The following is a 14897-nucleotide window of genomic DNA, read 5'->3' as shown; positions in this document are numbered from 1 at the left end:
CTCACTCAGCTCTCTCTCTGTTTTCCGAAAAATGATATTTGAAGGTAAAATAAAAACGGAAATCATTTTACATCCCAACACAGGTCAATTGAAAAGCATTTCCGGAAAATGCATTTTCCATGCCCAACCAAACACCCGCATTGACGGAAAAGCATTTCCAGAAGTGATTTTCACCCAAAACAAACAGAGCCTTAAGTTCAAAAATATTGAGCACCCTTCTATTTGTTTAGGAATCGATCTAGTTAAATTGTTGGCTGAGAGAATAAGATATTGTAGATTGGATAGCATTCCAATTTCCAATGGAATATTACCTGAAAGTTTATTATCACCCAAATTAAGTAGAAACAATGACGTCAACCTTCTTAATTCCTTTGGAATCTGCCCGACTATATGATTGAAGGAGAGATCAAGCAAATGTAGCTGGATGGATCCTCCAAGCTGATTATTTTTTTGGTAAATTATATTATTTTTTTGGTAAATTACCTCTAAATTCTAATTGTACCTTAAGTAATGTAAAGAGACCTATAAGAAAAAAAATCTTCAAAAAATTAAGTCATGGCTAAAATGTATGTCTAGTGAGTGTCTGTTTGGCATGATTAATTTTGCCAATTTACTTTACTATTTAGCTTATTTTTGCTACTATTCATGGGTTCCACTGCACTCTCTGGTACTATTCATAAGTCTATTGTAATTTCAACTAACTTTTACCTTTATTTACAGTACTTTCAGCGAAAAGTTTTAAGTTTCAACAAAAGAAGCGGATCCTAAATGAATCCCAAAATGTAGGGACCAAATTGACTGTGACCCCAAAATGTAGAGATGAAAATGATGTTTTCTTTTTTATTTTTACTATGCTTCTATTGAGTCACATCAGCAGTTATATCATCCACCTATTTTCAACTCTCTCTTTTATTTTTTAACTCCTTTTCTTTTTATTATTATTAATTCCCAAATTATTGTTACACCTTTTCGGTTTTTCCAACATTTCCACTCAATTATACATTTTCATCTCTCAATTATTATCTGCATTAATATCACTCATTCCTATGAATAAAGGGAAAAAGGGGAATTGTTTTGTCAATAAAGCCACAGTATTAAAGCTTGACATTATGTCAATAAAGCCTGAAATTGTGGAGAAATTAAATTAAAGCTTGACCTTAAGTAGCCATGGCCATGACCTCTTTTATCAATTATTGTGATAGGGGTCTTCAAAAAATATATTTTATGCCGCTAGTTGATATTAATAACCATAAGCTTGACTTAAGTGAACAAAGCCTGGGGCCTATAGTGGAGAAATTATTATTTATTTCGGGAGAATTGCTTATGTGGTCCTCCCTGACTAATGAGATGATGTCATTTATGTAAATGTATGTATGAGCTTCCTTATCAGTACAAGAAATAAAAAATAAAAATTACCAAATGATATTACATTTGCATAAATAACAACATTTTATTGGTTGGGAGGTTAAGGAAGACAACGTCAACAGTCCTCCGAGTGGACCTGATAATTTCTCCCTATAGTGACTATTTTGTTTGGCGCCCTGAACGCGTCAAATAGGCTTCAGCTTAATTTTACACCTAAAGACCCCAACATGGATAGCATGTTCTGATGAACCTTAACTTAACCTGTAAGTTAACCGTGTGATACACGAATAATTTTGTGATATTTTATGCAAGAAAATTTTGGAGAATTTTGTATATATATTATAATGAAAAAGTAAAGTAAATTAAACTAAAAAAAAAATACATTTTGAGATATTAAAAATTAGCTTAGTAGCTTCACTGCACATTTGTAGCATTCTTAAGGTAAGATTAATTTCTTTTTAAAAAAAAAAAAAACTCAGGAAACCAAAAATAAATGCAAAAGAGCAACAAAAGCATGAAAATCAAATAATTTTTATTGTGTTCACAGATTGTGTACCACGAAATGAAAATATGCCTAACTCTCTCACCATCTTCCACCCATCGATAATGCAACATTGAAATATGGTATGAGCAAGTTCATATGCATGTGTCTTATAGATTGTTTAAAATCATGGTAGAATATGACTTTACATTGCGCACCAAATATTCTCTCTACTTATATACCCAAAACAAAAAATATCCAATCTAATTACCCAAACCTATATCATATTTAAGCCTCTAATTTAAAAAGAAAAAAGAAAAAAATTGCCAATGGTAGGCTAAGCCCTATAGTGACTATTTTATTTTACGCCCTGGAAGCGTCAAATAGGCTTTGACTTAATTTACCACATAAAGACCTCAACATGGATAGCATGTTCAAAATCTGATGAACTTTGACTTAATTTCTACCCATAGAAATAATTGAGTAGTTATGGATTTTAGTTAACTTAACTAGTAAGCTTCTTATCGAATCTCAAATTAATTAATATCTTGGCTTGATGATAAAACGCAATCATCGATGCCATAAATTTGAAACACTATCATATCTTTAAAAAAAAAAAAAAAAAAAATCAGTTGCTAAACTATCCAATTTTGAGTAAAAACTACATTGGAGATCATACATGAGTTTGGCTTACTTCCAGTACTTTTCTAACAGGAATCTCCTTTTGTTTTACTGAGAAACTGACCGCCACATCACCCATTAACTAAATAAAAGGTGAAGATTTAAAACCCACTAACACTTGCCATTGTGTATTTAAAACAAAAGGAGGCCTCCAATTAAAAAAGTACTGGAGGTAAGTCAAACTCTTCATCATACACTTAGTGTAATTATGCAAGCTTATTAGACAACTAGGATTATCTGTGGTTGGATCTTTAGATGCCATGCATGAAAAATAGGGAAATTTTAGGAGTGTATATATATATATATATATATTATATAATCTAAAGTGTACAATACAATATAACATACTGAAATCTCCACACTGTAAGTCAAAATTTTATAATGCTTACAAACAATACTTCAAATTATACACTTCAAAGAAAAAATGCACTCAATATACATGACTATATCCTAAAATACCACAAGATTCAACACAAAACATGATCCTACCTAGAATATGCAACCCTGGCAAAAAAAAAAAAAAAATTGTGTTGTGTTTCTATTAGTTCATTTTTTTTTTTTTTGGTGTGAAGAAAATTCTAAAGTACTATAAATTTTATTGTAAAAAACTTACAAACGAATGTGACATTTCAAGAAAAGAATAAATAAATATTGAATTACTTATTGTGATAAGACATATTAATTTATAAGACCTATGTGATAAAAAAAAAATTTACAGGTTACACACTTTTTTTTTTTAATTAGAAGAAAAAAAAAAAACCTTACTGGCCCCATTTTAATATGGGGCCTTTCTACTGGGGCCTTGCCGACCCTAGTAGGCAAAAGCTAAAAGTAATTGTTCATTTTCCAAACAATATAAAAATTTAGAGAGACCGTTGGAGATATCATTGACGAGTAGATAGTGCTTAAAATTTAAAAAGAGAAGAAGATTAACCGTTCTTTAAATTATACACTTATGTCAATAAAAATGAATGGTTTTACAACCACAAGCTATTTTCCAATTTTTTGCCATAATTTCAATACAATGAATTATTAGTGTTTACCTATCATTTACATATATATCGACTTTTTTTTTTTTTTTCTCTCTCATTATTCACACTTTGCCATATCATAATTATGATAAAAAAGTTGTGTAATAGTATGTGTTACTAAATTTTTTTTATAAGTGCTCCACTTAAGTTAATAAAGCCTAAATTAGTGCTTGACTGAAGTCTTTTTTTTTTTTTGGGGGGGGGGGGGGGGGGGGGGGGGGGGGGGGGGGTTGAGAAAACAGTGCCTTACTTAAAGTCAATAAAGCGTAAATGCACAAGTAACTAACTCACATGGGCATTTGCCTCTTCGTCAATTACAAAATGATAGTTAGGAGTTAGGACAAAACCATGGGCTTGACTTTAGTCAATAAAGTGTGGGCCCTGTACAACCCATTTGTTATGACTAATTAGTTTCGCGCCCTGGACGCGTTAAATAGGCTTTGTCTTACGTGGAATATTCATCACATAAAAATTCCCATCGAGTGATAATCATCACTGAACATAAACCGATCCTAACCCAGAAGCCAGGACCTTACCACCACCTAAAGACACCAACATGGATAGCGTGTTCAGAATCTGATATATTGCTTTAGAGTCTATATGTACTATGTAGATGAACTTTGAATTAATTTCTGTCCATAGAAATAATTGACTAGCTAAACTCTCCACTTTTGAGCAAAAACTAGTCGCAAATACCTGCAAATGCAATGCATGAAATATTTTTACGAAAATATAATATACATATGGACTACAACAAATCTGACTTTTTTCAAGGATCAGAACCCTTGAAAAAAAATTATATTATGAGTCCAATGGACCCTTGATAACCTCCTTCGAAATTTACACCGTCGAGATTCGAGAATGAAATTTTGAAGGCCTTCATGGCCCTCAAAACAAGTGCTCTAATCTTATTTTGAGGGTCAAGAGACCCTTAAATAACCTTTTACCAAGGTTTAAAATATTTACATTTACAACTCTTAATAAATAAGGTTATTTAAAGGGTCTTTTGACCCTCAAAATAAGATTTTATTTTATTTAAAAAAAAAACCACAATCATGCACAATATATATATATATATATATATATTTATATTTATATATACGCACAAAAAAAAAATTCACAATTGTTGAGATAATATGCTATGATATTGATGTATAGCAAAAGTGATATCAATGGTCTCAAAAGTAATATGTCAATTATTGTTTAAGAGAAAAGATATTAACAACCACACTGTACAAAGACCAAATTTGTCCAAGAGTTAAAAGTTTTGATACATTTTATTCATTATCATCATCTCCAAAGCAAGAAGTTATTAGCTAGTGCAATTGAACATTTCAGTTATTATGGGTGCCCTCAAGTTTTCGACAAAGAGAGAATGATATTACCTTTATATATATGATTTAGAATTTAATTAGTTTTAAACTCTTCAGTTTTTGTATCTAATAATTTATTTGCCACAAAAATTAAAAACTTAAATGGACACGTAGCGAAAAATTGAATTTCAATTGAAATCCAATTTAGAATTTAATTGGATTTAAACTCTTTGATTTTTACACTCAATAATTTACTTGGCACAAAATTAAAAATTAAATAGAACACATAGCGCAAAATTTAAAATTCAATTAAAATCTAATTGAATTTTCTCTAAATTTTAGCTCTATATGTGTGTGTATATATATGATGTATTAATGCCATTTTCTAGATAATAGTTTGGCAGGAAAGTACAGTTTTGAGTTGTTTGATGTGTTATGTACTTATCTGATAGGCTGATAAATTTTTTTTTGTGCAATTAATGCTACACTTTTATTTTTGGATTGTTTCTACATAACAGCATCAACGTATTCTTTTTTTTTTTTTTTTTTTTTTTGTTACTAAGTGCAAACTGGTTTACTTGAATAATTAGTAACATATAAATTTTATTATTATAGTGTACATATAAATTACAATAGTGTAAAAATTACAAAAGATTTTGTAAGCAGCAAAAATGTGGTGCAAATTTACACTACATTCAGCCCACAAAAACGTGATCACGTTGAAAAAAAAAAAAAAAAGCTCTGGACATTGGTGTGCTGTGAAGGTAAGGATGAGAATAGGCAAAAGTGATAAAGATGAGAAGAGAAAGTCATCAGGTCATGAATGAGAGGTAGGTGAAGGGTATTTGTGTAAAAGTGCTTTCACAGCACTTTTCTCTTCACATTTTCCTCCCGATTTGGGAGGATTAAAAAAGTGGGCTAGTTTTCTCCCCTGTTTTTTGTCTCCCCTATTTTCCTTCCCTAACCAAACAGTGAAAAACAACATTTTCCACCCTATTTTCCATCTTCCCAACCAAACACACCCTTAGGGAATAATTTACCACAAAGTCAAAGGGTCTCTTTCACTACTCAGCTTCCGTGTTTGGGCCACAAATGGTATTTTCACAGTAGACTATGGTGCGGTTTGGATTTCGCGTTTTTCCCTTTTTTTTTTTTTTTTTTTTAAGCCGCTTATGTTGACTTTAGAGACAAAATTTATTGTTCATGAACAGTGCATGTACTGTTCACACACTGTGCATGTACTGTTCATGTATTTAAAAAAATTAAAAATGGGTCCCACAGCAGTATTCACACATTTAAAAATTATTTTACTACAGTATTTTCAGTTTCAGCAAAAATAAGTTTAATCCAAACAGACCCTATCAATAGTATTCTTGGCCTCAAAAGAACAACTAACATTCAATTTCTTCACTCTGCCATTCCCATTCTCTCTCAAAAATCCATTCAGAAAAACCTCTTATTTTAATTTTGATTCACTTTCCTTTGCCTAATTTCATCAAGCTTTCTTTCTCCTCTTTCTTTTAGATCTTCTCAAACGTACCATTTCACTATGGCTTTTCTGACAAACAAACAAGCCTCCTTTTCCTCCATCACCCACCAATACAAATATGATGTGTTCTTGAGTTTCAGAGGGGATGATACTCGCATGGATTTTACTAGCCATTTGAATGGCTTTTTGAAGCTGAAGGGTATTCATACCTTCATCGATGATGAACTCCCAAGGGGAGAAGAAATTTCCACTGAACTTCTTGAAGCCATTAAAAGTTCAAGGAGTTCCATAATTGTATTCTCTGAGAACTATGTATCTTCTACCTGGTGCTTGGATGAACTTGTCGAAATTCTTGAGTGTAAGAAGAATGGACAAATGGTGTTACCAGTGTTTTATAAGGTGGATCCCTCGGAAGTACGTAACCAAAAGGGAAAATTTGGAGAAACTTTAGCAAAACATGAAGTAAATAATATAAAGAAGGTGCAAAAATGGAGGGAAGCTCTAAACAAAGCTGGTAGCATATCTGGTTTGACCTACAAGGACGGGTATTTAATTACTACCCTTTCACTTCTTCTTCTTCATTTTTTTTTTTTTTTTTGTGTGTGTAATTTTCAATTGTGTGTCTAGTCACTAAATTTTAAGTAAATTAACACCAGTTACCACTAATTTTTTTCATTGATGGCTTTAATTTTTTTGGGGTCAAATTATGAGTTTGCTGATCTAGTTGCTACAAAGATTAATGACAGAAACATAAGAATATCAAGTACCTAATAATTTTGTAAAAACATCAAAAGTAGGTCCCTAATAACTTGTTTCCTCACATCTATAAAATTTATGTAATATACTTTTATTAACAACTAGTGTTATGCATGTGTGATAAAAGGTATAATCAAAAATCATATTTAAACTAAAGAATATACTTCAATAATATTGTAAAAAGTGAGTTATAAATTAGATAATAAAAATTTACTTAAGTTACATGGTCAATACACACCATGTAAAAGTAAAACCATGGTTTTAAAAATCAGACCGGACTAGACGGTCCAATCGATTTAACAGGAAACCAATCATTAATCCGGTCCGATTATATCTAAAAACCGAAAATCACTCAAAAACTGGAAACAACTGAAAACTAGTTGGTTCAATTGTAAAACCGGAAACGGGTATGGTTGAACCCGTTATTGGTCGGTCACGGCCCTCGCTACCTCTGCTGAGTCTGCTCTGTTTCTCATGGCAAATTTTCTTCGACTTCTTGGCTTTTGATGAGGAAGGTGCAAGATTGCTGTTCTCAAATTTGTAAAATCTCAGATCTGGGATAAAAGGAGATTTGGGGAGACACTTAGATTGGGTAAAATGATGTTACAAGATCACCAGTGGCTGATACAAAAGTTGCAGTTGTAGTAGCACGTGATCCACCCCTACCACCTCTACCGCGGCCACCACTCCTGCTGGTATTAGATGCTGACACACTCGTTCTTCCACGTTGAACATTCCCTCTAGTGACATTGTTAAGGTTATCCTCCCATCTGCATCACAGGCAACCAAATTTTACTAAAACCTCATATTTGTTTAAGAATATGTGAGAAAATGATTATGAAATAAGAAATATCTCTTAATTTGGGCGAGGAGTCGAACTAGGCTTTGGAGGAAACTGCAGCTCTGCCGCTACTTCTTCAGAGTGAGAGAGAGAGATACGAGCAATTTGTTTAGACTTTTTAGTTAAGGAGAGGAGACTCAGGAGAGGACCATCTTCTTAACAAGTTTGGTATAAATGTGCTTGGATGTCCTTTGGCCACGTTGATGGTTAGGTGGGAGAGGCAGACTACTTTCTTTTCTTCTTCTTTTTTTTTTTTTTTTTCTTTTTTTTTTTGAGAAATACGTTTGTGATATGGCTGACGTGGGTTTGAGTGGTCAATCAAAGGTAAAGAATTATTTGCACTTCGTACACTGGTAAGGTTATTGCAATATTCAAGACAAGCATAAAATATTTTTATAATAAATACAATTTTTTTTAGAAGAAATATTTAGATGTGAAATTATAAATATTTTTAAAATTAAATAATGGTTTTGTTAAAAATACTGAAAATTATATATGATTATAAAACTTTAAAACCAAAACCTTTTTTTTTTTTTTGGGTAGTTTGTTTAGGTTAACTTCTTTTTCTTCCTCTAAAAAAATGATAATTTATTTTTCTTTTAATTTGAGTTAAATTTAACATGAAAATACTTCTAAAATTTTATATATTTTTTTAGTAAATATCAATAGCTATACCTATATTCTTATTTATTTATTTTTATAATTATTTATTTATTAATTAAATTATTTATGGTGTCTCCAGTTTGACCACCGGTCGGACCTCGGTCCGACTAGAAAACCGATAACTAGTCTCTTTTCTAGTTCTTTCACCGTACCGGTTTTTAAAACCATGAGTAAAAGTAAACCAAGTTTAACATAGATTATAAAATCATTTAAAATAAATAATGAAACGTGTTCTAAATTTTTTGAAATTTATAATTGACTTTTTATCAAAATATTATTTTATATTTTAAAATATTTTGTAATACAATTTTACTTAAATGTAAACTATATTAATAATGATAGGTCAAAAATGTATTGACCCCTTTGGTAAATTAACCAATTAATTAGTCAAGTGAATTAATTAGGTTCAATTACATGCAATAAGCATGGTAGCACAAACAAATCACCAAGTAACTAAATGCAGCGGAATTTAAATTTGACACGGGTGATTTGTTTACAAATAGGGAAAACTACCGAGGCAAAACCCCACCGGGTGAATTTAAGGCCACTACTCCCAAGAATCCACTATTATCAAAACAAGCGGTTACAAGTAAAAGGAATCCCAGTACCTAATACCAACTTACAGTTGAACCCTTACCCCAATACACAATTGAACTTGTAATGTAGTGACAATCTCTCCTTTCAATGCATAGTTCCAAGTACATGACTAACCAATCGATGCACGGATCCAAGTACGTGACTAACACACCAACTTGAGAAAGATGTTGGCTGCAAAGTTCTTCAATTCATCCAGACGATGAAGATCAATAAGCTCCTTAGTTACAAAACCCTTGGCACAAAGACGCAGTAACTTCTACAAGGAAGATGATGAACTAGGGCAATTTTGTCTCTGGTCACAATATGCATGCAATAACAATTGCAACAACCTTTTCATCAAGTGAGACGGTGCTTAAAATAATCCTTATATATGTCTAGGATTGTGAGAAAAGAAATCCTACACAAATAACTTGGATATGCGTGAAAAACAAATCTGGAAATCTAAATTTCATAATTCTCGATAGATACTGTTTTTGTTGAGCAGTTGTCGAGATTCCTCATTAAATCTCGATAGATATTATATGTCGAGTTTTAGTGAACAACACTTCTTCACTTGTTTCTTGGACAGATTTGCATGACTTTAATACTAGACTTGAACTCTTGTTCCTTAAAGTATTAAACACATCCTAGATCTAACCAATTACAAGTAAAGTGTGTTTTGTCAAAGGATTAATCAATTTACAATAACATATGTTCTAACAAGTTTCACATATGTCCTAACAAATAATTTTAATTTATTTATAATAAGTGAAAGGGTGGAATTATATCATACAAATTTCAATACTTATATTACGCTTCATAGTGCAAACATGACTTGTATAATTAAACTTTTATTATTAAACAAAAAATTTGTGGTAGGACATTAACATAATATAAAATAAATAATGAAATTTCTTTCAAAATTTGAAAAATTCTTTGGCGTAGAATTTTAATTGAGTAACTTTTATTTTAATTTTTTTGAAACATTGATGATAGAGTTCAACTTAGAGCAACTATGAAATTGATATAATTTACTTATAGTACACCAAATGACCTAAAGAGAAAAAAAATGAAAAATATAAACCAAATAAATAAAGAGGAGGGCATCCACTTAGCACAACTACCATGTAGGATACAACTTTTATTATATAATATATGGTATAATATAATTTGGACATGAGTTCATATAAAATTAACTTTATTGCAAAATTTTTGGTGACAATAATTACTTGATTGATTATTTTATCATTTTAAAAAATTTAAATAGTGTACCAAAGGTTTTATAATTTCACTAACAACATAAATTATACAATTTAATATTTAATTTATAATTAACCGAAACTTTTAAAGGCATAGGAACTTGGCTCGAAGAGAGTATGTCACATGTTGTAACTACAACTTTTAGGGTCCAACTTTTGTTATATACAAGTCATTGATTTGCATAATGCGTTTTTATAAAAGGGTAATACGTATATACCTATTATAATCAGTAAAACTTTCTCTATTATCAAATGAAAAAAAAATTTTCATCGAGAACTTAAAAGGTAAAGCATAAAAATAACCATTCCCATATAATATTTACAATAAAGTTAGCTATGTTAGAAATTTGACAAATTTTCTCAATATCCAAACTTTATCTCCTTAATATCAAATCCACTGAAAATGTATCTAAAAGATTTATAAGTTAAAAAAAAATTAAAAAAAATGAAACAACTACTTTCAAGACCTAAAATACATCAAAACCTTGATTAAGGGGAAACAAAGTCACCCCTAATACCTAAAATGTAGAAAACTTATCTTAAAATTTTATAAATGAAATAATGTAAATAGCATAAAAAATTTTCCAAAACCAAACCCTTACAAAAACATGATTCAAAACCTAAAAGGAACAATATATATTGTTTCTACCTCCTGTCAAACCAAAAAAAAAAAGTGTATATATACAAATACTTTCAGGATTTAAAGTCCCAAAAAAAAAAAAAAATCATATCAACAACCAAATTTCCCTCCCTAATATCCAAAACACAAAAAACATATCTCAAAATTTTATAAATCGAAGAGGAAAAAAAATAAAATAAAGAAAGACTTCGAGGACCCAAAACCCAATAAAATCTTGATAATAATTTAAAAAAAAAAAAAAAAACCCACAACAAAGTCATAACTTTTAATTTGTAATATCCAAAAAGAAAAATGCATCTAAATGTTTTTTTTTTATTTAAAAAATATTCAAGACATACCTCCGGCAATATCAAAGTTTGATAGGCTGCAATAGTGGATTATGATTGATCTTGCTTATTCCTAAATATTATAACATGGCTCTACTTAATGAATAAACTTTAAAACACGCATGAAAAATATTATGTTACTAATTATTCAAGTAAACCAGTATGCACTTAGTAACAAAAAAAAAAAGAGTACGTTGATGCTGTTATGTAGAAACAAACCAAAAATAAAAGTGTAGCATTAATTGCATAAAAAAAATTATCAGCCTATCAGATAAGTACATAACACATAGCTTTCAAAAAAAAAAAAAGTACATAACACATCAAACAACTCAAAACTGTACTTTCTTGACAAACTATTATCTAGAAAATGGCATTAATACATCATATATATATATGTACACACACATATATAGAGCTAAAATTTAGAGAAAATTAAATTAGATTTTAATTGAATTTTAAATTTTGCGCTACATGTTCCATTTAATTTTTAATTTTGTGCCAAGTAAATTATTGAGTGTAAAAATCGAAGAGTCTAAATCCAATTAAATTCTAAATTGGATTTCAATTGGAATTCAATTTTCCGCTTCGTGTCCATTTAAGTTTTTAATTTTTGTGGCAAGTAAATTATTAGATACAAAAACCGAAGAGTCTAAAACTAATTAAATTCTAAATTATATATATAAAGATAATACCATGTAATCTGTTCTAAAAACAGTGTATAATCTGAATCATATAATTTTGATTTTTTAAAATTATACCCATGCATATGCACAAGCTACACGCTAGTTAATAATTAAAGCTAACAAAGGCTACAGTAATTGAGGCCATTTTGAGTGTGTAGGTATTGTAATTTGTAAGTATTTAAAGAATTTTATTCTCTCTACTTTTAGTTACCACCTTAGTCTCTTGTTTTAATTTTACCAAAACCAAATATGGATCAAATAATATTAGTAGTAAATAAACATAAATTAATTTGAATATGATAGCTGGGTAACATTAATATCGCTAACGCTTAACTTGGAAACTTTTTGGCCATAAGCATAAAATTGCTAACATAAATGAGATGTGACGATCAAATCAACAATAACAAAGATTTTGTAAGCAAAACATAGAATGAATAGAGGGGAGAGATACAAACGGGGCAATAAGAAATTTAAATGAAAATTTAAAACAATAGAGGAATGGCTGTAGGAAGAATAAGGTTAGAATGGGATATAATGGAGGGAGAAGCAGAGTTTACAATGAAAAGAGAAAAGGTTTAGAGATAATGTAATGCTAGAATTTAACAGATCATGAACGTAAAAATTGATTAAAAAATTATAGAGATATAAGGTTTTTTTTTTTTTTTTTTTTTGACGGAATATAGAGATAAGTTGAGAAGTCATATATTGCCAAAAGATATATGATTTTATTATGATTGATAAGTTACAATGAGGTTAGAGAATGGGTAAAATCATGGTGTACTATTGAATTGAAAAATTAATATTGTAAAAAAATATATAAAAAGTAGTGGTGTGGCTGAATGTGGCTTAACATGAGCGTAACAAAATTAAATTCTATGCTTTGACTTTTATATATTATTATTGATATAGATATAGATTATATGATATTTTAGTTGTAGTGCACAAACGAAACATCTTGAATTTAGTTCCTGTTCATGAATTTCTATTTTCTATTCTAACTTATTACATACTTTTAATGTTATCTAAATGACAGTTGCAGCTGCTCTCAATTTGAATTTATTGAAGAAATTTTTAAAGAGATCTCAAGTGCTCAATTAAATCACATGAAATTATCTGTTGCAAAATATCTTGTTGGAATAGATACTCGTGTAAATGACGTCATAAATCGGTGTTTAGATATTAAATCAAATGATGTCCGCATTGTAGGGATCTTTGGCCTTCCCGGAGTGGGTAAGACAACAATTGCAAAAGTTATTTTTAACACAATTCATTATTGTTTTGATGGAAGCAGCTTTCTAGATAATGTTAGTGAAAAATCAAGGACAAATTATGGCGTAATTCAATTACAAGAGACACTTTGTTATGAGATCTTAGGGTATCAAAATTTGAAGGTGGGGAGTATATCTAAAGGAATCAATGTGACAATTGAAAGGCTTCATCGTAAAAGGATTCTTATAGTTCTTGATAATGTTGAAAAATTGGATGAGATAGAATTTTTTCTTGAAAATTATGATAGGATTACATCTGGAAGTAGAATCATTATAACCACAAGAGACAAACACTTGCTTGATACTCTTACAAAAAATATTCATGTAATGTACTATGAGATGAAGGAGTTAAATAAACATGAAGCTCATAAACTCTTTTGTCAAGAGGCCTTTGGAAGAAACAATTTTGAGGAAGATTATTCAGAATTGGTCCACCAATTTATAGATTATGCCAAAGGTCTTCCATTAGTTCTAAAAATAATTGGCACAGATTTGTATGGAAGAACTAAACATGAATGGAAAAGTGCGTTAGACAAATACAAAAGAATTCCCAAGGGAGACATTCAAAAAATACTCAAAATAAGCTATGATGGATTGGACCAAACTCAACAGGAAATTTTTCTTGATATTGCTTATTTTCTTAAAGGATTCTGCAAAGATAAAGTTGTAGATATACTAAGAAGCATCAATAACCATGATCCATATTATGATATTGAAAGACTTATTGATAAGTGTCTTATAATTGTTACTGAAGATAACAAATTATCGATGCATGACTTGATTCAACAAATGGGTTGGGAAATTGTTCGACAAGAATCACCAGAAGTGATCGAGAAGCGTAGTAGGCTATTGTGTTATGAGGATGCTCCTGAAATACTAATTGAAAATACGGTATGAGTTGTTTTGATTTACTTTTTTCTATTTTTTTCACAAGGGGATTTAGTCATTTTTATTCCTTTTATTTTTTTTTAATGTTTAAGAAAATATAATTTTATTAGTGTGGCTTTTGTTTAAAGTTTAACAATCTATTTTTTTTTTTGGTGAATTATTTTCTACATTGTGGTTTACGTAATGTTTTGTTCAATTAGGGGTCAAATGAAATTCGAGGCATAACACTGTGCTTGCCTAAACGAAAAAAGGTGAAGTTGAATCTTGGAAAGATGAAGATTCTCAAATATTTGATAGTTTGCAATGTAATTTGTGAAGACCTTAAATCTCTTCCCAATGGGTTGAGGTTACTTGAATGGAATGAATTTCCTTTATCTTCCTTACCGTCCACCTTTGAACCTAAAAACCTCGTTGTACTCAAGATGCGACGAAGCCACATAAAATTGGACAAGCATTTCGAGGTATGATCATTAGCATTTATAAATTCTTATTAGGCTTTTGTTAATGAGTGCTCTTAGAGAATAGGTTGAGGTGCTTTTTTTTTTTTTTTTGGTGGTTAAAACTAAACCATGTATTTAATACTAAATTAAATAATATTTCTATACATTTCCAATGAACAAAATCAATTTGTGCACTT

At 30.1% G+C, this 14897-nt stretch overlaps 1 protein-coding gene and 1 long non-coding RNA gene across 2 annotated transcripts; one reads left to right on the top strand and one right to left on the bottom strand.

Annotated features, from left to right (window-relative positions):
* The first annotated feature begins 6254 nt into the window (after positions 1-6254).
* Positions 6255-13841, top strand: LOC115964249 (TMV resistance protein N-like). The gene is made up of 3 exons (XM_031083603.1): positions 6255-6905; positions 13138-13696; positions 13818-13841. Exons 1-3 carry the CDS (start codon positions 6421-6423, stop codon positions 13839-13841), a joined length of 1068 nt encoding a protein of 355 aa, XP_030939463.1. The 5' UTR covers positions 6255-6420.
* LOC115965477 lies at positions 7363-8118 on the bottom strand. Its single transcript, XR_004086066.1, has 2 exons — positions 7996-8118; positions 7363-7886 (listed from the first exon to the last, which is right to left on the bottom strand). It is a non-coding gene; the product is annotated as an uncharacterized LOC115965477 (long non-coding RNA).
* Positions 13842-14897: the final 1056 nt, after the last annotated feature.

This window comes from Quercus lobata, chromosome 10, assembly GCF_001633185.2.
Source record: "Quercus lobata isolate SW786 chromosome 10, ValleyOak3.0 Primary Assembly, whole genome shotgun sequence".
Lineage (NCBI taxonomy): Eukaryota > Viridiplantae > Streptophyta > Magnoliopsida > Fagales > Fagaceae > Quercus > Quercus lobata.
The sequence above is the reverse complement of the archived record's forward strand: the minus strand, read 5'-3'. Positions and strand labels throughout refer to the sequence as shown.

Coding starts and splice junctions, on each gene's coding strand:
- LOC115964249 (XM_031083603.1), top strand. CDS start 6,421: ATGGCTTTTCTGACAAACAAACAAGCCTCCTTTTCCTCCATCACCCAC. Junction 6,906..13,137: donor GGTTTGACCTACAAGGACGG/GTATTTAATTAC, acceptor TCTAAATGACAG/TTGCAGCTGCTCTCAATTTG. Junction 13,697..13,817: donor CTCTTACAAAAAATATTCAT/GTAATGTACTAT, acceptor ACCAATTTATAG/ATTATGCCAAAGGTCTTCCA.